The 26,196-nt window shown below is 42.5% G+C and overlaps 1 protein-coding gene across 1 annotated transcript in view; it reads right to left on the reverse strand.

The window, feature by feature from the left end:
• LOC124771029 (protein HIRA-like) overlaps positions 1–26,196 on the reverse strand; it is a 303,194-nt gene that overhangs the window by 39,680 nt on the left and 237,318 nt on the right. Inside the window, 4 exon segments of the mRNA XM_047249270.1 lie at positions 4,794–4,916; positions 5,009–5,114; positions 6,097–6,269; positions 17,475–17,488. Coding sequence (XP_047105226.1) covers positions 4,794–4,916; positions 5,009–5,114; positions 6,097–6,269; positions 17,475–17,488 — 416 coding nt within the window.

Raw genomic sequence — 26,196 nt, forward strand, 5'->3', positions numbered from 1 at the left:
CAATTGCCAATAAGCCTCTGTGTGGGCTCAATTCCTCCGGTTTTATCTTCATGGTCCTTTTGTGAGATGTACGTAGAAGGGAGCTATATGTTGTTGACTCATTTAGGAACATACTATAACAATATTTTAACAATAATCCATACTGTGATGCAGAACACCTCTCTTGCAGTGTCTGCCATTGCAATTGGTTGACCATTTCTGTGATGCTTTTGTGCTTACTAAATCAACCTGTAACAAAATGCACTGCTGTTCTTTCAGTCTTCAATATTTCCTCTATCCATCCGATCTGAAAGGGATCCCATACAGGTGAGCAGTATTTGTCGAACAAGTGTTTTGTAAGCTATTTCCTTTGTTTATAGAGCACATTTCCTGAGGATTCTTCCAATGAATATATCTAGCATCTGTCTTACTCATGATTTATTTTATGTGGTCATTCAATTTCAAATCATTCTATACGATTGTCAACACTGCACATCTCTGGCTTCCACACATTCAACCGTCATAGTTTTTGTGGAAGGCAAGGGGGGAGGGGTAGGGGGGGGGGGGGCGTCTCATCATTCTATCCGACTTCTTTCAACAACATAATGCATTAATGATGAAAGCAGGCAAAAGAAATCCCACAGAAGCCTGACTGTTCTCAGGGAATTGGCCACTCTACTTGAGAGAAAATCTTGTATTTGCATGTAGTCAAGTTGCTGTGACACTACTTCTGCTCTTTACAGTCAGGGAAAAGTGAAACGCATCACTGAAGAAACATCCTGAATTGCAACAGGACATATGAATATTTAAAGATCCAAACATGGACAATGAGGCAGTGGTGGAGTGCAGTAAAAGATCCCTCGTTAAGTTGTATGGTGGTATAACCAGGTGCCTCTGAACCACATCCAATATGGAAGCTCCACCAAATCGGCATTCGTAACAACTACCAACATCAATTCTCTGCTACCAACAGAAGATGCTGCTTGCCAGTATATTCTCAGATTGTACAGCCAGATACAACAGTGGCTGTGCAAAAATAAAAATCCTGAGGAGTCAGGTTGGACGAGGTCCAAGGATTGCATATGCTTGAGCTGCCAGCACCCAGTGTTATTCTGACCTATATCCCATGCAAATGCTAAACTTTGGCAACTCTTGTAGTTGCCAAAAGACAGGCCTCCACTGTTCCAAGTTCTGCATCAACTGGGATACAGTTTGTGAGAATGTCAGCCACCTCAATTCACATGAATTAAAAACCATGTCGAAAGTAGAGGAGGAACAGGAGACTGAAATGAGAGTTACTGCAGATGAAGGCACACTGTAATTCATATTATGTCGTTAAACATTCCCACTGTGATATCTCATGACCTCATCATCGTAAAGAGAGAGAGAGAGAGAGAGAGAGAGAGAGAGAGAGAGAGAGAGAGAAAGAGAGAAAGACAGAGAGAGAGAGAGGAGGAGAAGAAGAAGAAAGCTGTACACTGGTTAAAACTCTAATTTATTATAATTATAATAGATAGATAATTATTTACCTATTATTTGGTATGAACTGAAATAAGTCACTCATTATCTCACTTTGCTGTAACACACACACACACACACACACACACACACACACACACCCACACACACACACACACACACACACACACACACACACACACATATTCTCATTTTGCAGATAGATCAAGAAAAGATGAGAGCAGACCTAAACACCATTTCTTCTGCCTCAGTTTGCAAGCTTATTTCATTTCTAAGGGATTTACATTGCTGTATTCCAGCCACTGCCTGAACATTTCTGTAATTCCTTCTTTCATTGATTAATTGAAGTATTTCACCTGTTACCCTAGGTTCCTTCACAGTCACCTTCCTTGTACCTATGTTTGTCTGCCCAGCATCTGTTCCCTTTCCAGAGATGTCCACTCCTCTTCAAATGAGCTGCCTACTCTGGTGTTCCTTATCTCAGTATCCACAATAAATGAACTTCAAATGCCTCCCAGCATTCCTCAGTACTTCAGTATCCCACTTCTTTCCACAATGATTTTTTCGGATGATTCTCTTAAACTTCAGCCAAACTACAACTTCTGTAAACATTGGTTTGCCTTTCTTCAGGCTATCTTCTAAGATAAGTCATAGTGTCAGTACTGCCTGGTGTGTTTATACATTTCTTGGGAAACAGGTGGGGAGAGGGGGAGGGTGACAGGCGGGGAGAGGGGGAGGGGGACAGGTGGGGAGAGGGGGAGGAGGACAGTCGGGGGGAGGGGGAGGGGGACAGAGGGGGAGGGGAGGAGGGGGACAGACTGGGGGAGGGGGAGGGGGACAGACGGGGAGAAGGGGAGGGGGACGGACGGGGAGAGGGGGACGGACGGGGAGAGGGGGACGGACGGGGAGAGGGGGACGGACGGGGAGAGGGGGACGGACGGGGAGAGGGGGACGGACGGGGAGAGGGGGACGGACGGGGAGAGGGGGACGGACGGGGAGAGGGGGACGGACGGGGAGAGGGGGACGGACGGGGAGTGGGGGACGGACGGGGAGAGGGGGACGGACGGGGAGAGGGGGACGGACGGGGAGAGGGGGACGGATGGGAAGAGGGGGACGGACGGGGAGAGGGGGACGGTCGGGGAGAGGGGGACGGACGGGGAGATGGCTGCATGTGGGGGGGAGTAGTGGGAGAAGGCAGTGTATGAATTGGATGGAAGTGTGATGCCGACAGAGGAGAGAAGGGGAAAGGAAAGGTTAGGCAGTGGAAACACGTTAGAGGAAGTCAGGGCTGATGGGGTTTCAAGAGTGGGGAATCTGTTGTCTTTCTAATACATCCTGCACTCCTGAAATCCCCCTGGCCTTAACCTCTGCTAACCTGTTCCCCTTGCCTCACTTTGCCTTTTCTCTTCTCTCTTCTGTTGACACCACTCCTTCACCATCTAGATCATGCACTCACTCGCAAATGCCCCTCCCCCTCTCTGCTCTTCCCCTTTCTCAATCCCTCTCCCTTCTCTCTCCCCTTCCTTTCTCCCTCTTCATCTTTAGTTTACTTTCCTTTTCCCCTCTCCCCATTTTTCCCCTCAGTACACCTCTCCCTCTCCCTACACCTCTTTTTGTTATATCCTCTGTATTCTTTACATCTTGTGTGGCCACGAAGTCATCTGTCCAAAGACCAGCCTCTTTCTCGCTACCCATACCTTGTGTTCTTCCCTACCCCATTCCCCATCTCCATCGGCACAAGGAACTGTTTTCAATACTCTAATATCAGTAATCAGTCTTACCGTGGGCATGGGAGTGTGCTTTTGGGTGCCTGTGTGGTTGTGTGTGTGAATGTGTGTACCATTGCTTTAAAAAGAACTAGTACTCAAAAGCTAGTGTGAATTGTATTTTCTATGTGTAACTGTGCTCCATGCATTGAACTGCTATAGGTGAGTGGTTGTCTTTCTTTTATTTTACATACTGCCTCATCCAGGAATTTTCATTATTGTTTTACCTTCACTCTTTCATCACTCACAGTTTCTGTCTTCTACTTTATTCATTTTCCTTGTTTCAGACAAACATTGCCTAATGCTTCCTCTGAAACTCTCAACAACCTCAAGTTCTTTCAATTTATCCAGTTTATTAAGCCTTAATTTGCTGTTTATAACCAATAAATTAAGGCGTGTCTACACCTGACCCAGGAAAAATCTAATAGTTTAACATTTGGTTTTGAAATCTGAAATATTTCAGTGCCATAACATCTCATCCATATATAAAATATTCTTGCATAATACTTAAACCAAGTGTTAGTGACAATCAACATATGCAAAACTTGTGCAAAAATTCTACCGAGCACTTCCCTCTTTCACTCCTTTCCTCCAAACCATGGTCTCCTACTACTTTTTCTTCTCCCCCTCTGGAATACCACTGAGTTCCAGTACCCCATTACAATTAACTTTCTGTCTCCCTTTTTACTTTCATCATACATTCTTTCAATCATTTCATTACCTGTAGAGCAAGTTGGCATATAAAGTTGTACTACTGTGGCTTGGGTTGACTGCGATACTTTGCTCACTACGCTGTTCATATTAGTTGACGACTTTTCTTACTTTCTTGTTCATTATTGGATGTGCTCCTGCATGATCCCTTCTTGATTATCTATATATGTATCACTGTGCCAACTTGACCAGAAGTCCTATTCTCCCTGCCACTTCACTTCACTTCACTAATTACCTCCGTATCTAACTTCAACCTACTCATTTCTCATTTTGAATTCTCCACATAGCGATTCAATTAACACATCTAATATGCCATGCTTTACCCCAAATAATGCCAGTTCCGTTTTTCCTGATGACAACAACTTCTTGAGTAGTTTTGCCTGAAGGACAATATAGGGGACAATTTTACCTCAAGGATATTTTACCCAGGAGGATGTCATCATCATTAAATCAAGAAAAATTATGACTGTAATTTCCCCTCTGTTTTAGTCCTTTGCAGTAACAGCACAACCTTGGGTGATGTTACAAAGGCAGATCAGCCAATGATCTAGACTGTTGCCTCTGCCACTACTGAAATGGCTGCTGCCCCTCAGGAAGCACAAGTATGTCTGCTCTCTCCATAAATACCCCTCCATTGTGGTTGAACCAATTGTATGATAAGCTGTATAGATGTGGCACATGAGCCACCACACCTTGGTGAGGTCCATGGTTCACCAAATGAAAGACAAAAACTTAGCTTTCAGAATGAAACAACTACTGAGCAAAACTGCTAGAAGAATTTACTCAGTTAAATCAAATATTAACAAAATATGAATGTTATTAGTAACTGAAGTTTACATTTATTTGTTCACAACATACCCTTTAATGTGAGACTGCAAAGAAGCAAGTGGAAGCAATTTGTTTTCTTGTGGCAGGAGCTGAGTGAATGCACGCTGAGCACAAGAGCGCTGGACTGCATCTAAGCTGTCACCCATTAATAACCTGGTGAACAAGACATGGCACACAAATTTTGTCATCATGGATGTATAAAAAAAACAACCGAAATAAATATCTGAGATTTCTATTCCTCCTACCAGCAACTTAGATCACTGGATAACATGAATGCTTTTCCTGTTGATAGTGATATTATAGGGCAGCCTTTCTCTGTTACTGTACAACTCAAAATTGTGACAACAGAGCCTGTAAAGATAGGAAAAAGAATTACTGTAAGATAAGAGCCTAAATAATATTGAGATATAGTAAATGAGGACAACTGCAGAAGCACACATATCAAGCTGAAAGTTTACTTACCTTTATTCCACATACCTTTAACATCAGATGATTGAAATACAAGTAAAACTTTTCATTTTCTTCATGCTTTCTAATTATTCCCCCCACAGTCAATAATTTTTATTTCATATTTATTTATTTTGTTAATTATATTGACTTTTGTCTGGTGACACATGTGGTGGTAAACTGAAAGTGACTCAGCAGTGGAGAATGTGACAATATATCCAAAGTGATAACTATGTGTAAGAAAATATTGGAGTGCTAAACACAGAGATGGTAAATTTATGTCATGAGTCAGCTTTTTCCCATGAAATGCATGGATCCTGCTTTTTCAAGTGGTGATAAATCATTTTAAGAATATTTACAAATTGTGTTAAAAATTATCCAGTGCTGATGTGCTGTTAACCTTTAATTTACCCACTCTCATAGAGCACATAATGTTATGAACTGCAGCCATCTGCTGTCTTCTTTTTCCTTTTAAAGACTTCTTCATAAGCCTTTATTGTTTATTTTCACTACCCTATGACTCACTGGTGGTTCTGTATCACTATAACTCCATAAAATGAAAGAAAATGATCAGATTTGTAATTTTTTAGTAAATGGAATCCCTTAAAAACGTATTTTAAAATACTTGACACTTGCAATACATGCATAGTTCTAGAGATACCTCTTCTGATACTCCAAAGAATCGATACTATTCATCGCAGGTCCAAAACATACTGGCAATGATGAAAAGACTGTGTAACGTTGAGCACCTCAGTTGCAAGGTTTGGAAAAGTCAACTACCAAGTAATTTTAATAAGACCATGGCAGCAATGAACTGATCTCTTCAACACACCAGGCAACATAAAATTAAAAAGAAGTTGCAGTGACTCCAAACGATTCTGTGTACCTGGTTCAGAACGCATAATAGGCATCAGCGATTCATTCTTGATGAGGCAACGGCTTTTCTCAAAGTCCCATACACTAATGCAGCCATTGCTTGTGATAAACATAACATGCTGAAGCCCTGAAAGTACCAAACGGGATGGAGCCGCTGACAGCACGAGAGGTGGGAATGGTCGTCTTCCTGCAACGAAATAAGTATGGATCCACTGCAGGTTTACTATGTTTTACAACAGCTCTGATTTTAGGCTGTGGAAAATGACATCAACATTTAAAAATTGCAAGAGAACATTGAATCTTCTATATAAATGTATCCCTCCTCATATGCTCCTCACTTCTGACAGGACATTTCAAAGTTCGTAATATAAATAGTATAGAGTAAACTTTAATTGTACTTCATCCATTATCACAACTTCACATTAACTTTCATTTCCATATTAGCTATGAAAAAAAGAAAAAGGTGACAAACTGTATTTCACTGAAACATGCAAAAGTAAGTCTAATAACACAAAAGAAAATAAGAATGTGAGTGACATAGTATGAACAGCATAGGGAAAGCAGTATCATAGGCGAAATAGGCATGAAGTCAATCCCCACCAAAGTAGTACAAGTTTATTTGCCCATTAGCTCCATAGATGTTAATGAGACAGAAATAGTGTTTGGATAGAGAAAATAAACTATTCAGATAGTTAAAGGAGGCAAAATTGTGATTGTGATGGGAAACTGCGATTTGATAGTAGGAAAAGAAAGAGAAGGAAAAATTGTTTGTTCCAGCCCCCGGCATACAGGCTGCCCATCGTGGTTGCAGTGGTATCAGCCTGGTTTATCAATCTGCTTTGTATGGTGGCCTGTACATCAGAGCAAATAAATGATTTTCAAGAAGCTGATATGTAGTCTGCCCTGCATGAGAGGTGCATTGTGGGAGTAGTTACCAGCCTGCTTTAAAAACTGTACTGCAAGGGGCTACACATGCTAGTGTGCATGCAGGGTACAGATTGAGATGGATAGAGGAAGGAATGGACAAAGCGAGGAGAGGAGGGGATGGACAGAACAAGGAGAGGAGGGAATGGATAGAGAAAGGGGAGGTGGGGAGATGCATGAGAAAGGTGGAAGGGGTAGTGGGCAGGTAAAAATAGAAAAATGGGGGGGGGGGATGAAGAGTGGGGGAGGAAGATATGGTCAGAGGGAGGTGGAGAAAGATATATGGCAGAGGGAGGGGATGGAGGGTAAGGAGGAGATGAAGAGATGAGAGAGGAGATAGATAGAGGTGAGACAATGATGTGGACAGACAGAGGGAGGAAGAAGTGAACACAGAGAGGGGCAGGACAACATGTGTTCAACATATGTGTCAAATGCTCCTGCAGGTGAAGCTGCTGGGGAGGCTAGTATATCAGAAACGCAGAAATTTTGAAACAGATTTTACACTGCACAACATGTCCAGATGAATATGTGGGCTATGATAAATTACAAACTGCAAATTACGGTTTATGAGATAAGACTTGAATGAAAAGAGAGAACCATAGATTATTGACAGTTTAAAATGGAGTATTAGGCAATGATAGACTGAAACAGAGGAAAATAATACAATAGAAGACAAGTGGGTAGTTCTGCGAGGTTAAATATGTGTTCTGATTTTGCGCCACAGTTGACGATCCATCCTCCTCAGCAGGTAGTGCCAAACTTCCAGTTTTCTCACTGCAGTGAGGGGACATGGGCGATCTAAGGAGCCGACTATCGGCATCACTGGTGTTGACAAGTGAAAGTCCAGTGGCAACTATGGGTAGTCTGGACTGGAGGAGTAAAATAAACAGAACTTGTAATTAGGTCTGAAGAAGACCAGTTGGCAGCTGAGTGGAAGGTCACCGAGCAGACAGCAATGCCTACTTTATGGAGCGCTGATCACTCAATGACTGTGTCTTTGTGCTGTGTGCCCTGCATGACAGACTCCCCACATGAAACTCCCATATTTGACAGCCCTCTTCTTTGTTGTCTATTTGGCATCACACATCAATACCATCCCCACCAGCGGCTCACAGTTGGCTACAGAAATGCACGCTTCTGACAGACGCCAATAGCCATCATGCAGGGCCCGGTGTATCCAATGATGCACGCCTGCCAAGCCATGTCTTCAGTAGCTCCATCTACAAGAGTACCCTACCGTTGTGATATAGAATGGCTGGCAGCAGCTACATGGTTCAGTCTCAATCACAGTCTTCAATGGTCTTCAGTCTTAGACAGCCTCTGATGGTTCATTTATGCATTAGTAGCAGGAGCCACACACTACACGATGCTCTCTAGCTTCTTCTAATAACTGGACTTTACTGCTGTTTCTTCATTTGTAAAGTGTCTTCGCAATTCCTGGAGACAGCTACAAGATATGTAAAACTTCTGTTAACCATATTTAATCATTTCTGCTCTTATCCAGCTTGCCTACAAGGACAGATGCTGTGCTACTATGTAACCCACCTCTTCTCATCATTGTGTAAGGAATAGTACACAAGTAACCTGGAGACAAGATGTTTTTGTTCCCACATGTCACTGTCTTTTCACTTTACTGTTGTCTTTTTGGTTGCTTTTGTCACTTGTGGGCTTGTATGCTTTGTCCCCTGTGTTTGCTTGCTTGTGCTATTTATGTTCCAGGTTCTATGGTTGCTGCTTTTGGCCCCCCCCCCCCTTTTTTCTGTGGAATTTTGTATTGCTTTTTGCGTCTTTGTGCATTGCTTGGTTCCAAATGACTACCATGCCACAATTGCCTGCTGCGTGAGTCAACGAAGGATACACATGCTTGAAGTGGTGAATCACTTCCAAGATGGTGGAGATGGGGTCACAACTGACGTTGGGAACAATTGCAACACCACTACCATCCACCCGGCTGTGTGTGTGTGTGTGTGTGTGTGTGTGTGTGTGTGTGTGTGTGTGTGTGTGTGTGTGTGTGTGTGTGTGTGTGTGTGCGCGCGCTCGTTGCCATTTTGCGAGTTTGATAAGATGAAGGAAGACTGGAATGCATTCCTTGCACAGTTCAAAGTGCACATCGCACTGCATCACGTACAAGATACTGACAAACATTCTTAGTCCTTGAATATGGTGGGAGTGACTACTTATAGGCAGTGTGCCAAACTCTTTCCCACTTTGTAAAATATGAAGACCTAATACAGGTGCTTACAAAGTGTTACGAGGATAGGGTACAAGTGGTGGATGCCCGTTACAAACCATTTAGGTTGAGTACGCAACAAGGACAGACATACCGTCACTGCGTGACTGATTTGCAGGGCCTTACTAGACAGTGTAGATTCAAATGTGACTGAGGCAAATACTACAGTGATGCAATGATTTGTGATGCCATCACGTGCAGTATAGCCAACTCATGAAATTGGGAAAAAATTCTTAAATACCCACACTGTTCATTGCAACAGTTTCTGCAAATTCTTGACTATTAAGATTCCTGCAAAAGCACAGCAGACAGTTTTGAGGTACCACCTTATCATATAACGTGTTTGGAAAGAGAAACAACATCTACTGCGTGCACTCTTGTACCTGTATGTGGAGATGGTGTGGACTATATATGGACATAAGGTGGCAAAAAACCAGCAACAAAATACAAAAGGAAGTTTGTTGGCTGTGACTGATGAGTTGAGCTTTGTTGGTACACATTTGGAACGTGCAGTGAACTACTCAGAGCAAGAGTGTCAACACCATTGTCAAGTCTGGAACAAATGAAGACTGTCCTTGAACTGACTTACTTAGAAGATAGACACTGCTTGAAAACTTCATTGTTGTCGAGATTTTTGATAGTCATTATACTGAACATTACAATAAAGTGTTTGTTTGACTGAGTTGTTCAAATATAGAAGAATCATTGAAGAAAGGAGTAAATTGCTTTCCTGAAGTTGAAAGATGTTTTGATTAGTGATCAATGCCTTGTTTATTTTGATCCAGCCAAACTGGAGGTCTTGGTTGTGGATACTTCCTCTTATGGTATTAGTGCAGTTCTGTCGCATACATTTGGTCATGTTAACAGGCCACTTATCTTTGCTACAAAGTTGTTGTCCAAAGCTCAGTGTAATTACTTGAAAATTGAAAAGGATGCTCTTACCATTGTATATCATGTAACTACGTTTCACCAGAATCTCCATGGCAGAAAATTTTACTTGGTGTCTGACCACAACACTCTTCAATCTTTGTTTTGTCCTTCTCATTCAGTCCAAAATCGCACATTGCAGAAGCTACAATGGTGGGCTCTTCTTTTGTCAAATTACTAATATGAGATTGTGTATCAGCTCACTTCAAAGCATGCCAACACAGAAGCTTTTTCTCACCTCCCCGTTGGCCCAGATTCAGCATTCAATGAGTCCTCCACATCTTGTTGCTACATTGATGTACGAGACACAGATGCTTTGCATAGCTTTCCACTTAGCCACTGGAAAATTGCTCAGGCTGCAGCAGCGGATCTCAATTTGCAGATTCAGTCGCACTCTGTCAGCACTGGTTGGCTGCATTCAGCCAAAGATTTGTAGTTATGTGGTTCACTGATACTCTGCCCATCGGCACAAAATTTTCCGTTCATCAAGGTATCAGTTTGATTTGCTTGGATAATGACCATATGTTGTCATTCCCCAGGCTCTCCACTCTGACACACTTCATTTGCTACACCATGCCCACTGCGGCATCATTCGCACCTTGCAGCTGGTGTGGCGTTACTGCACTTGGCACAGAGTCAATGCGCATATTGAACAGATGACTTCTCAGTGCCAATCCTGTGCTGAACATCAGTCAGCCACGTTTCAGCAGTTCTTTGAATGACCAAACCACAAGCACATTGGTGATTTATGCACTTGGATTTCAGGGGTCCTAACTGGAATACACGTTGGCTCATCTTCGCTAATGATTTCAGCAAATTTCCCTTTGTGGTTCCTATGCTCTCTACTATGACAACTCGCTCCACAATCCAGGCCTTGGCATCAATCTTCTGCCTCGAGTGATTGCCTACCGTGATTACGTCTGACAATGGACATCAATTTATTTGCACCGAGTGTGAACAGTTTTGCATCACCTCTGGCATCAAATACCATGAGTGCATCATTCCACCCACAATACAACAATGAAGCTGATTGCTGTGTACAAACATCTACGCAATGGATGGACAAACTTCATACCTCTCACACACGGGATCTAACTCTGCTGCTATTCTTTTATTTCTACCATTCCGCATCACACGACAGACAACCACTGGCAGAGTTGGTATGTGGACAGCACCACCACACTTTGCTTTATTTGCTGCACCTGCCACAGCGAGTGATGCCCATTCCACCCACTGAGGCAAAGTATCACACTAATGATGTGGTGTTTTACAGATTGTATGGTGCATCGAGGCACTGGTAGCATGGCATCATAGTATGACTTCTTGGACATTATGTGTTTTTACTGCAAGAACTGAAAGGATTGCTCAGGTGCCACCACAATCAAATTCTTCTATGTAAATTGTTTGATCCTGCAGCAAGCTTTGTGCTTTCACATTCCATGCCCACTTGGATGCAGCAGCCCTCATTGCATCCAGCTCCCAGGGACCCCACGTCATCAGTGCCAGTCCTGGAGCCAATGGAAGTCAATGCCCTTCTATGGACATCACTATCTTGACAGCCACCACTGCCTGGGAATGGGACCCTCTTCCTGGTAGCTGTCCCACATGCCACTACAGAGCCCTTTGCAGTTGTTGAGGTGCTCTGTCTTCATTTGCTGTTCTGCCTCTGGATGTCGGTACGTCCTCCCTGCCTGTTTTTTTGGGTGATGTTCCCAGGCAGGCTGGGCATATGCTGGGGCATGGGCAGGTACTCAGCGCCAGCCTTCGGTTTGGCTCCCGTCTCCTCACGTGCAACCAGCCCTCCAGCCAGTTATCATTCGCTCATCCACAGTACACAGAGATGGTTAGGTGGTTTGGGGAGAGGGTTGCGAAACCACATAGTGACACTACACTCCTGGCATCTCACAGTCAGAAACAGAAACACACGTTTTCAACAGATGTCAATAGCAGTTGCATGAGGATCTGTCAGATCCAACGATGTGCATCTGCTGAGCCATGCCTTCAGTGGCTGTGACTAAGAGTATCTTCTGCTGCCATGATATAGGATGGCTGGTGGCAGCTGCCCTGCCCAGTCTCAATCACAGTCTTCAGTGTTAGTCAGCCTTCGAAAGTTCACTTGTGCGTTAGTAACAAGAGGCTCACACTGCACAATGCTTTTTTCTTCTTGTAACAGCTTAGCTGGACTTTACTACTGTTTATTCTTTTGTAAAGTTTCTTCACAACACTTGAAGAAAGTTACAAATTAAGTAAAACTTCTTTTTACTGTATTTACATGTTCACTGTTAATTTCTGCTCCTGATGATGATGATGATGATGATTCGAGGTGAGGGGCGCTCAACATCATAGTTATCAGCGCCCTGATGAAAAGTCAGCATGCTAATCTCATGGATGGGGATGAAGGCTGATCCCACATGTGGAGCAGTTTATAATGTATTAAAGTCTGCCTCCCTTCACCACCAATTTAGGGATGAGGCCTGACAGTTCACAAAATTTCACCACAGGAATCGGCATCTGCGAGGATGGTGGGCAGATCTCCATCGAGACAAAGGGCCGCCCTAATATCAGTATACAGGGTGTCCCAGCTATCTTGTCCACCCAAAATATCTCTGAAACAATAACAGCTATTGGAAAACGACTTTCACCGGTATCAATGTAGGGCTGGGGCCAATGAATGTACATATTTGGAAACATTCTAAAACGAAAGCATATGTGTTTTTTAACACAAACTTATGTTTTTTTAAATGGACCTCCTGTATTTTTTCTTCAGCAATCCATAGCATGACAAAGCACATACACAATGGCGTTGATTGCATCGCAATATTCCCATTACATCCCGAGATATTACGACGCGAAGTTGACGCTTGAAACACCCGACATGCGCTGCTAGCGCACGTCCTGAGGCTCAGGCGTGAACCCCATGCTGCCCGTAATCGCGATGTGATTGACATACGTAATCACGCTTCCATACTTATCAAGAGGTCCGAAACGAATAATACGGTCTGCTGCGCGATTACGGGCAGCATGGGGTTCACGCCTGAGCCTCAGGACGCGCGCTAGCAGCGCATGTTGGGTGTTTCAAGTGGCAACTTCGCGTCTCAATATCTCGGGATGTAATGGGAATATTGCGATGCAATCAACGCCATTGTGTATGTGCTTTGTCATGCTATGGATTGCTGAAGAAAAAATATAGGAGGTCCATTTAAAAAAACATAAGTTTGTGTTAAAAAACACATATGCTTTCGTTTTAGAATGTTTCCAAATATGTACATTCATTGGCCCCAGCCCTACATTGATACAGGTGAAAGTCGTTTTCCAATAGCTGTTATTGTTCCAGAGATATTTTGGGTGGACAAGATTGCTGGGACACCCTGTATAATACATATGTTGCCAGAATACGCCGAATTGAAAGTGGCATGCCACGAATTTCACAGAGTGGTGGATCCTCCCACTGGAGGAGGAAGCCCTGTGTTAAGGGGCTATGTCCAATCTGCAGTCTGGTAAGCAGAATCTCCTTCCAGCATTGAGGTTGACAAAGTCTGCCATGCCTGTGTGGTCGATTTGAGTGAGTGCAGTTTGTTTTCTGTCACCTGCAACCATTCAGTCTCCCACTGACACAAGATGCGTCTATCAGAAAATGAGATGATAGTGTGCAACTGGATGGGATATTGATGGACAGCACCATGTCGACATGCTTCCTTTGCAGCTTTATCAGCCATGTCATTTCCCAGTGTCCCAATGTGGCCAGGTACCCAGCAAAAAGATCACCTCCTTGACATGATGTTGGAGCTGCTGTAAGGAGTCATGGATGAGCTGAATCATATGGTCTACTGGATACATTTGGTGAAGTCCTTGGAGTGCACAAAGTGAGTTGGAACAGACAAGAAAAATTGTACAGTGGTGTCTGTAAACGCTCTCTAGTGCAATTGGAATGCCATATAATTCCGCATCATAATTTGTAAATTCTTCCGGAAGACATACTTTAAAAACTCTATCAGAGAAAACAGCAGAACAACTGAGGACATTCTCTTGCTGGAATCCATCTGTATACCGTATTTACTCGAATCTAAGCCGCACTTTTTTTCTGGTTTTTGTAATCCGAAAAACCGCCTGCGGCTTAGAATCGAGTGCAAATTAAGCGGAAGTTCTGAAAAATCTTGGTAGGTGCCGCCACAACTAACTTCTGCCGGAACTTTTTTCTCCGCCCCGAGTTTCGACCACTGCATTTTCATTTTCATACATTATCCAACGAAGTAAATACAAATTAAGTATTGTTCATCTTCGAATTTAGCAGCATTTCAATGTACTACAAAAATCCAACTGGCAAGACTGTTTGGGATGTTTGTCAATATGGCCAACTATATGTTCTGAATTTTTTCTTACCTATGAGAAGAGATGGTTGCTAATAGGAACTTTTATGAATTGTGAATCACATGCAATATTCTCATCACCATAATAATAACACGAATATAAACATTTTGCCATGTATTCTTCCGTGTTTGCTATTATCTCATTAAAAACCTGTCTGCCTAATAAACTACGAAACTAGAGTGAGACAACAGCAAACGCGGAAGAATATACATATCATGTCATGTTTATATTCGTATTATTCTTGTGCCTAATAGTGATACAGCCAGAAATGAAGCACAGTAATTGACTAGATTTTTAAATCTAAGATGACTCTAATTTCAGTGCAGAATGTAATGTACTAAAGAGGCGTCTGCAAAGATTTTCAAACGGAGAAAAATTTTCGCTAAAGTCTCGTTCAGAACATCATCTATCATACGCATTCTATTATTTGGTTCTTGTTGACCATTATCAAAGAAAGCAGCAGTGTAAGTAACAACAAATAGCAGTCTCTTGCCATTGTTTCGCTAATGAGACGATTCTTCTCTCTCTCTCTCTTTATTTATTTATTTTTTTTTTGTAAGCGGCGGTAGCTTGCACAAAAGCAAGCCATGCCACAAGCGGCGACAGGCTGCAAACACAGAATGCAATAAATAATGCATGACACAGTATAGTAATACATTTTTAGCTTAGAGTGACGTAAACACCTATAACAAAGGGAACGGCACTAATCAAATCAAAGAAAAATAAGCAATCAATTCAAACCAGACAAAGCACGTGAAAAAGGAAGGGTACCCGAATAAATACGGACGGAGTGCCTGACGCATAGCAATGGCTACCTGGTATAGCTTAACTGCCAAGCTTACGACTCGAACCAAACTACTGTAGTTGTATCGTCATTCATTCGACCTAAATCGTGTCTCATATTACAATAGACCAACATTGTTTCGATTTGGAGGTGCGGCCTAAAACTTTTCTGTCTCCTTGAATTTCGAGTCTCATTTTTCAGGTGCGGCTTAGATTCGAGTAAATACGGTAAACTGTGATGAAACTTTGGTACATACTTGGAGTGGACAAAAACAAAGTTGTAAAAACATAATCTGGAGTACAAGTTTTCTTGTACTGTGTCAAGTTTAAAATCACTTTGGGCCTCTGAAGACACCAAAGCGGCAATGCGTTCCATCCCTGGGTGCGTATTTTGATGCTTGATATCCAGGTCCTTGAGACAGTTTGTAGCATGTTTCCCAAATGGCTTGGTCGCATGGGGCTGATTCCTGAACAGCCATTCAAAGGTGTGTTGGCCCACATCATTAAATGTGAATGACTGAGGTGATTCTGAGATTTTCAGCACCTGCTGAGCCAAAAGGATATGTCACTGAATCCAAGTGGTGGTTCACCAGCCACTGCACACACACTCTGAAGTGGGCTGGTCTGAAAGGCACCAGTTGGTATCCAAAGGTCTTCATGGTGGACAGTGTCTAACATCTTGAAGTAGGAAGTATGGACTGATCCGTAGACTATGCTGCCATACTCTAAATGTGATTGAACAAATGCGCTATAAAACTTCAAAAGGCAGGACCTGTGGAAGTAAGCAGATGCAGACTGGTTTTTCCTGGACCAGGACCTGTGATTCTTTCAAATGCGAGTGATATCCATTTAAATTCCACTGCAACACAAATGTCCCTGTGGAGGCCACTGTTTAGTGAAGGTTGTTCTTATCTTTCTTCCTCGGAAGTAGTGATTTACAGGGGAGATCAGAGGGAACATTTGCTGGTTCCCGACTCTCTGGTTCCTGTAGCTGGAAATCCATATCCTCAAGAGCAGAGTCCCCCATCAGAGAGGGAGAGAGCTCATCAATCTAAAGGTTTAACTACCACTTTCTTGGATTTGGAACTACTTTTCGAAGGATGTTTTTCTTTACTTATGGGAGGAGCTGTTTGCTTGGGTTGTGGGGATGGCTTAGTTGGCTTCTGATGTGGGGTAGTGGTATGTGGCTTAGGTGGTAAGCCCATTGCTGACAGTTACCAAATGACTTCTGCTTCAAGTGTAGCATTTCCCCACAGGTTAACCGACAAGTGCATGTGCTCATATTGGAATCTGTGGTCTGAGTTTGTGTGAAGGCGTCACACTTAACAATTGGTGTCTTAAGGGCTGATGCAAGAAGCAGCAGCAAAACCCGGAGGTTGCATAGCTTTGATAGCTTTTTTTAACTTCACCATAAGGTATGCGTCTCTTGACCTTCAACTGCTGAATTTTACTCTTCTTGTTGTAAATCTCACTCTTTCTGCTCCATACTGGGTGATTCCCGGAGGAGGTTACACATTTTGGAGGAGGTGTACAAGAATTGCCTGATTTGTGAGCTGAACCACCACAATTGCTACACTTAGCCTGCCCATTACATCTCACAGTGGTATGGCCAAATCGTTGACATTTTTAACATATCATTGGATTAGGAACAAACGGTTGAATGTTAAGATGGATACAGCCTGCAAGGATAAGTTCAAGTAATTCCTGGGTACTATATGTTACAATAAATGTTGCCAATTTTTCCAATTTGCCGTTGACTCTCCTCATATAGTTCTGCACTTCCGTGATGCCCATATTTTTCCATTCTTCACGTAACTCCACAGGGTCCACCTCCATTATGTCAGAGCAGGTGCCCGCTCCTTACTAAAGTTAAGGGTGTTATACAACTCCGTCTGAACTGGGTAGTCACCTAAGGCCTTACATCCCAGAAGCTTAAAGCTTAGATATCTGATTTGAATTAGCAGTTTCAACTAGAAGTGTTCCATTACGAAGTTGTCTGGCACTTTTTAGAGACCCAGAAATACCTTCCAATGCCTTGTGAACATACAAAGGGGAGATCTTCTCAAAGGTTCCCTCTGTTCGCTTGATTGCAATGAAAGTGTTATGGCACACTAATGCTCTGTTACTACGATTCTGGGACTTCTTTATAGGAGGACTGACCAACCGAGCTCTCTTGGAGGATTGGGTGTAAGCACTACCTGACGGTACACCCGCCCCGTCAGTAGTAGTAGTTCGATGAGACTGTTCCATAGGATCCCACAAGATGCTATGGTAACAACTGTCAACTCAGGCGGAGCCCTACGTGCCTGAGCAAGCCTTGTACAACTGGGGGAGGGGCAGCAGGTGCCCCAGAGGTTTCCCACTAGAGACTGTTTTACCTCAACATCCATTCACCTCATCAATATGTAGCACACCTTGAGGTTGGGGGGCTTTTTATAAAGGTGTGTATACCTTCCTCATGGTCCAGGCAGTGAAGCCGAAACCCCCGTTCTCCGAAACAGACAACATTCCACCACTGCGCCACTCGGTGGTCGCTGAAGCATGCCCAGAGCTCAGGAACCCTGGGGTCGCCTATCCTGTACTCAGCAAATGAATGCTGAGCCCCTATGGAGATTTCTGCTCCTGTCCACGTCCCTAGGACGACAGATGCTGCACCACTCTGTAGCCCATCTCCCCTTACAGTTGTGTATGAAATACTGTACAACAATTTAGAATGAATTGTCTGAATGTGCCTCCCAGCAATGTTATTTATCTTAATTCATAAGTGTGGTTACCAAGCGTGTCAGTTTCATTTCTATCCTCTCCCTTTCTTTCTGAGAATTTTGAGATGTTTGACCTAGAGCTCAATTACTTCATGGATTTTATTGTAATGTACGTATGAAGTGTGATTTAACTCTACTGTTAACTGAAATGACCCCACTCACAGAAGACTTTTGCCCAGTTGATCTGAGAATTTAAAAGGGAAGACATTACAGTTTTTGTGGTTACTATGTCATTTTGATACACATCTTTTTGGGATTGCTTTTATTGATATTTGATAACCGTAACCAAGTAGAAAAGGTTGATGAAAGTTGTGTGACCATTTAAACATATTTGCACCACCACAATAATCACACACTTCCACTTCTCAGCCTGTTGCTACTGCTAAACCATCATTTCAAATAGCAGGGGCAGCAGGGGGTCAAACAGTCTAGGGGACAAAGCACAGTAGAAATCTTTGGGTAACAAATGAGATACTGAAATTAACTGATCAAAGGAGAAAATGGTGCAAACAAAACAGGCAAAAAGGCATACAGACATCTAAAAATTGAGATTGACAGAAAGTGCTAAATGGTAAAACATAAATGGTTAGAAGAGAAATGCTAAGGTTGATACATGTTGCAAAGAGGCTAATTCAGCAGATCTTTGGAGAAAAGAGAAGCACCTGTATGATTATCAAAATCTCACATGGGAAACCAGAACCAAGCAAAGAATTGGAGATTGAAAGTTTGAAGGAAAGTTTGAAAGAATATGTTACAGGAGTAACATGGAAACAAACTTGAATACAATATTATATATACAAAAGAGGAAGATGAGAAATGATATTGTGAAAAGAATTTGACAGAGCACAACATTTTCTTGGAATTATTAAGATACTTAGGACAGCCAGCCAGCCATAGCAACACTATGGGCTTTGTGTCCAAGATATATGTGACGGGCAAAATACCCTCAGATTTCAAGAATAATTTCAGTTCAAAAAATGTTGGTGCTAACAAGTATGAACCATCGGTTTAGAAAGTCATGGTTGCAAAATACTGGCACAGACAATTTACACAAGAATGGCTAATTCTCAGGGAAGATCTGGACAAATATAGGAATACGCAAGGCAATAGTGACCCTATCTATGATTTATCCTACAAGACAAGTTGAAGAAAGGCAAAGCTATACTTATAGCATTTGCTAACGTGAAGAAAGCTTTTGACAATAAAACAAAGCATGTGATTGGTTATCTCCAACTTGTACAGAAATCAAAGTCCAGTTATAAGAGTTTAAGGACATGAAAGAGAAGCAGTAGTTGGAAAAAGGAGTGAGACAACACTGTAGCCTACCCCTGATGTTATTCAATCTGTACACCGAGCAAATAGTACAGGAAAGCAAGGAGAAATCTGGGGAAGAGAAATGAAGTTCAGTGAGAAGAAATAAAACCTCTTGAGGTCTGTCACTGACATTATAATTCTGTCACAGATGGGAAAGGGCCTGGAAAATCATATGAATGTAATGGGCAGTGTTTTGAACAGGGTTGGTTTGTTTGTTTTGTTTTAGGGCATCGGAACAAATAGGGTCATTCACACCCCTGTCAAAACTATAGAACAGAGGACAGAGAGGAGTTGAAAAGTGACTACACATCAATCTCAATCCATGTAAGAGAAGGCAGCTAGAATCAGGAATGTGGAGAAAGGTCTATAAAATAGACCATAAAGAAACGGAGGTTCATGACTAAATTTTAAATGGCCTTCACCATATTGCTATGACGGGTAAAAAAATAAAACATGGTCGACAGCCCATGTGGCGTTTGCTAAAATGCCCGATAACTCAGGTGGGAAACCCAAGTGGGAATATAAATGGTTAAAAATTGGCATTCCATCAGGAAATGATGGACAGGTAAAACTCTGGTGCAATATGTACAAACTAGTGGGGGAGCACCACTTAACAAATGACAATGGCTAAAAAGGAGTGCCCAATACACAACCTAGTGAGAATGACCTCCTCACAGCGGGAATGCTGAGAGGAGGTCGTCCAAGCTGCTGGGAGAGGGTTAATAACCTGTAGCTTATTCCCATGAAGGGAGGACCTGTGGCGATGACAAAGTGACACCACCTCCTGACAGGCAGAAACACAGATACTATCGGAGGGAATACAAGAAATAGTGGGCTAAGGCACGAGGACTGCAGCCTTGGCAACAGTGTCAGCAGCCTCGTTTCCTATCAGACTGACATGACCAGGAACCTGTCTGCCATGATCAGGAACCCACATAAATAGCACAGTGAGCAAATGGCAGTTTTCCTGGACCTGCTGCATTGAGGTATGGGCAGTGTATAGTGCACACAGGTTTTGAAGGGCTCTGAGAGAGTCCGAGCAGATGACGCAATTGAAAATGCTGTGTCGCCAGATGTACTCTGTGGCTTGATACAGGGCGAACAGCTCTGTTGTAAATACTGAGCAGTGATCTGGAAGTCAATACCGAAAAACTTCGAAGCCAATGACGACGGCATACCCAACACCACAGTTAGTCCGAGAGCCATGAGTGTACACAAAGGTACAGTCACAAAATTCCATGTGAAGGTTGTGAAATTGAAGGTGATAGAGCAAGGCTGGTGTAGTGTTCTTAGGAAGCGAGTGAAGGCCGAGGTGACCACAGGCTGCCGCATGAAGCCAAGGTGGTGGTGTGTTCACACCTACCGGGAAAGTTACAGGGAGTGAGAAGTTAAGCTGCCGGAGTAAGAGCCGAAAGTGAGCTCCAGAAGGTAACAGAGAAGGTCACGCCCCATATGGGGATCAAAGGTGTCATCGAAGGAGGAGGCGTAGGATGGGTGGTCACACTTGGCAGACAAATGGCATGCATACCTACTGAGGAGAAAGTCACATTGGTAGGACAGCACTAGGTCAGCAGCTACAGCATACAGATTCTCAATCGGGCTACTGTAAAAGGCACCAGTGGCCAAACAAATGCCATGATGGGGGATAGCATTGAGACAGCACAAGAGGGACGGATGTGCAGATGCATAAACAAAGTACCCATAGTCTAGTTTCAAATGGACAAAGGACTGGTACAAATGGAGGCACGTGGTTCGATTGGCACCCCAGGAAGTACCATTGGGGACATGTAGGACATTGAGGGACCATGTACAGCGGGCTGCCAGATAAGACACGTGGGAGGACCAAGAGTGTTTCCTATTGAGCATTAGCCCCAGGAATTTCGTAGTTTCAACGAACAGAAGAGCAACAGGCCCAAGATGTAAAGAGGGTGGGATAAATCAATTGTGCTCCCAGAAATTTATACAAATGGTTTTGTCAGTGGAAAAATGAAAGCTATTGTTGAACTCCATGAGTAAAAGATGATCAAGACATTGCTGAAGACGCCACTCAATGAGACAGGTCCGAGAAGAACTGCAATAGATGGCAAAATTGTCAACAAAAAGGGAGCCGGAGATGACCAATGGGAGACAGGCCATTATAGGGTTAGTGACGATAGCAAGGAGGAGGATGCTAAGGGCGGAACCCTGAGACACATTGTTTTCCTGGATAAAGGTGTCCGACATGGCAGAACCCATACGGACCATCAAAACTCTGTCTCTTAAAAATTTCTTAGGGAAAGGGAGCAGGCGGCCATGAAAGGCCCACAGGCAGAGAGTACAGAGGATACCAGTCCTACAGCAAGTGTCGTAGGCTTTCTCCAAATTGAAAAACATGGCCACAGTCTGGGATTTCCACAGAAAACCATTCCATGTCACGTGTGGACAATGTGGTCAACTGCAAAACGGTGTGCTCATAGTCCACACTGTGCAGTGGTTAGTAAATTGCGAGACTTGAGCCACCATACCAGCCAGCCATGAATCGTACATTCCATCATCTTGCAAGCACAGCTGGTGAGAGAGATGGGGCGGTAGCTAGAAGGATGGTGTTTGCCCTTACTGGGCTTAGTAATTGGTATCACAGTGGCTTCATACCAGCGTCTGGGAAATGTGCCGACTGCCCATATGCAGTTTTGAAGCAGACAAGTGCTTGTCTGCAAGAGAAAGGTGCTGCAGCATCTGAATGTGAAAAGCGTCTAACCCTGGGGCAAAGGATTAGATGAAGTTAGAGCATGATCTAGCTCCCTCACAGTAAAGGTGGCATTGTAGCACTCACAATTCTGAAAAGAGAATGATAACGCCCAAGCCTCCTCTGATTGTTTCTATAGAGAAAGGTAGTGTGACAGTGGGAAGAGCAAGAAATTTCCACAAAATGGCTGTCCAAGGTGTTGGAGATAGCAATAGGGTCCATGATGACATCATCAGCTACTGTCAGGCCGGAAATTGGAGAATGAATCTTGGTCCCAAAGAGCCGCTGGAGGTTAGCCCACACAACAGAGAGGGAGTGGCACTGTTAAAAGAACTACTGAACGCAATCCAGCTAGCTTTTTGCTATCCCGAATAACACAATAACAGTGTACAAGCATCTGTTTATAATGAGCCCAGTTTGCCATCATAGGGTGACTGTCAAAAATGTGGAGAGCAAGTCTGTGCGCGAATCGCATCGTGGCATGCCTCAGTCCACCAAGAAAGCAGGACACAGTGTGTTGAAGAGGAAGTGTGGGGATCTGCAGTGGTAAGGATAATGTTTGTAAGGTAGTCCACCTGGTCAACACAACTGGGGAAATGGTGTTTGCAGTAGGTCGCCAGGGAGGAGTACAGCCACCAGTCGGCCTTAGTAAGCTGCCATTTGGGTGTGCATGCAGGTGGGGTAGGTGTAAGAAAACAGACAGCACACGGGAAATGGTCACTCGAGTAGGTGTCAGAAAGAATGGATCACTCGAGAAAATGGGCAAGCTGGGCACTGCTGAAGGATAGGTCCAAATGGGAACAGGTGTGCGAGGAGTCAGAAAGGACTGTGGGTACTCGCACGTTAAGGCAGAAGAGGTTAAATTGATTACGAAGGTCTGCCAAGAGGACATATCCGACAGGTTCTTGGAGATGGTGCGCATTGCAGTCACCGAGAAGCAGAAATGGGTGAGATATCTGCCCAATAAGCTGGAGGAATGCTCCCTGGTGACATCGAATGACGGAAGGATGTAAATGGATCGAAGGGAAAATGTCAGGTGAGGAAGGAAAACTGCAACAGCTTGAAGACAGGCAGTCAGGGAGATGGGTTGACTATGAATGTCATCCCATATGAACAGAGTGTGACTCCCACATGAGGTGGAATGTCGATGTCAGGGGGAGGTCAAAACAGACTGTCAAGAAACACAAATGATGACACAATTTTGTTTCCTGAAGGCAGAGTACAAGGGGTCACTGTGATTCTACAAGCAGCTGTAAATCCTCTTTGTTGGATCAAAGGCTGGAAATATTCCATTGGAGGAGAGTCATGAGGGGGAAAAAATGAAGGAGTGAACAGGGTTGCAAGATGAATAACCTACAGTACACACTTCATTGTATCACTTTAATAAAGTAGTACAATACCATCCAGATACTGTCTATATTAAATTACTTTATCAAATGTGTATGGATGTATATCAAAACAACTGTTCTCTAGTTCAAAATGTCAGCCAAGGTTGCCCCTGAACTCCGTAAGATTGGTAACAGTAATTGGAAACTGATGACCATTTTAGCCATTTAGTAATATAGATACTGTTTCACACAATACACAATAATTGTGCATTAAATTAGTATGGCTAGATACCTAAGTGAGTAAGGCCTTAGAATCAATCCATTATCTTTTACAATGAAGTGAGAGTATTCATGAGTGACTGTTTGGAAACATATTTGATGTTCAGTTTCTTCTATCAGCTACTCAATATCATTGCTTATTCAGTTGTATTCCCACTAAGATTTTCCATTATTGTATGAAATCAGTACTAAAAAATTCATACAAATCAGAGCTTACCAATTTTTGTGTGATATTACTGACCACAAAAGATGGTAAATATTTATTTGGAGTGTTCAAAAAACCATTAACACAGATATAATCACAGAAGTCAACTCTAACTATCACAAAAGCTGCAAAGAGCTTGTTTTAGATTAGTTGTCCATAGGAGCCTACCATTTCTGTTCAAAAATAAAGAAATGCAGAAACTGCTTAGCGTACTTACAGAAGTAGCGAAGGTCAATGAATATAAGAACAATAGTGTCAAGAACATGTTTAAGTAGTTAAAAGAAAAGAAAGGACCATACTACAAACATAGAAAAAGAAGAAGCAGAAGAAAGAAGGCTCATGACAAAAAGTGCGCTCACTCACACCAAATTGCTAATAGTTAAAAGTGAATTTAGGCTTTGGTAATACAGAAAAATCAGAAGCAGGAATATGACATAAAATCAGCGAGAGACTTAACAAATTTATGGGCAAGTATAAAATTAATTGTCAGGACTGCAACAAATTTTAAGTTGGAGAAACATGCAGAAATTTTGCTGTCCAATTTAAAAAGTGCACGTATGAACGGAAATCCTTTCAGTAATCATCTGAGCTCCCTTAAACATAAAGTGGGACAATACATGGCAATTTAGAAATTTTACATAAAGGAACAAACAGGTACACTTTAAACATATTGCAAGGAATGGAAATCTTTGTTCACAGTAAGAGAGAGCCACAACACTCACTGAAAGAACGAAACATCACATTAAACTGGTATTTTGACATCTTTCAAGAAGGCAAATGTCGCAGACCCATGTTGGAGCTGATGCTTACCTATCTTCCATTGGTACCATTTCATCCACAAGAGGTATCATGTAGCCATGAGACCACTCTCAATATCCCAAGTAGTAAACATGGTACCATGAGATGACCAAGGCACTACTGTCCAACATTCCTGTTAATTTAAATATCTCAACCCCTCCCTATTTATACAAATAAAAAAAAGTTTTTATGACTGTGTAGTATTCTTATTTTAGGTACATTTAGCTTTTACATTCTGTTGCATAGCAGGTCTGACTTCTGGGGTGTACATACAAATTTTTGAAGTTGTGACTTGGCACAGATGGCACATCATCAGAGCTGGCTCATATCTTATGTCACAAGCAGTATCTGGGGCACAGAAGGAATTGTATTGAATCATATTATTCTTTTCTTTTCTTTTCTTATATATAAGCTATATGTAAACTGAATGAATTACACACACAGCCAAAAGTAAATTAATGGGTTGTTTTATGCAAGGATAATGTTTTGATACATCGTTCAACACCTGTATGAAACAAAGTAAGAAATATGCTCTTCAATTCATTAATTCATGTATCTTCATCTTTTTGTTTCAGAAAGTGGTAGCATACAGACGTATGCTTGGTTCTGTCGTACCAGCATCGTTAAAAATGTGTATTTTAACCATTCATTAAAATATTACGATAAATTATTAGAAAAAGAATATTTGCTCACACAGTTAAGAGTTCAAATCCTCTGTTCATCATTTCACTTGCCGCCAAGATCCTGCATCAAGAGATTCGGTGCAGACAACAATAATTCACACAGTATCCGAAAGAGCATTCCTTTATCTAGATGTCACAATCAAGGCTACACACAATGGAATTAATGTGAAGATCAACAATTTCAATGGTTGCAGTGATTATCTGGTACCGCATACTACTGGAAGCAGCAGTATGTAATGCAAATTATGTCTGTTGAATGTAATGATATTAAAGGTCTGTTAATATTGTTAAAAGTTAAAGTTTACCCAAGATTATGCACATATTCATAAATTATCTTCAAAGTTTTTCCAATTATTCACACAATTATTAATCCATTTCCACATCTGCACACATACCTATTCAGAATGCACTGTTCCAGAAGACTAGGCACCACATTTCCACACTGAGCCGAGCCATAATTAATACATGCAAATAATGCAGTATGACAGCACCTAATGTGTTACTCTGTGAGTCTTGCAATATGGAGCCATTCAAGGCATTATTGCACTGAAGAAAAATATGAAGGCAAGGGGAACTGACAATAACTGAGACACCATGTTGGGAGCAAGTCTGCTATCATCTCCAGATAATGAGAGCAAATGACCATATCACCAGCCTTGATGACATTATGTCCAGCTTAAATACGACCATTTCAGAAAGCCTCAGTCTCGATGTGTGGTGATCCCACCTGCATCTCTGATTACGACGGAATGACAGTCTCGCTATTTACAGGATGATTCAATTG

Source organism: Schistocerca piceifrons, unplaced genomic scaffold, assembly GCF_021461385.2.
Source record: "Schistocerca piceifrons isolate TAMUIC-IGC-003096 unplaced genomic scaffold, iqSchPice1.1 HiC_scaffold_866, whole genome shotgun sequence".
Taxonomy (NCBI): Eukaryota; Metazoa; Arthropoda; class Insecta; order Orthoptera; family Acrididae; genus Schistocerca; species Schistocerca piceifrons.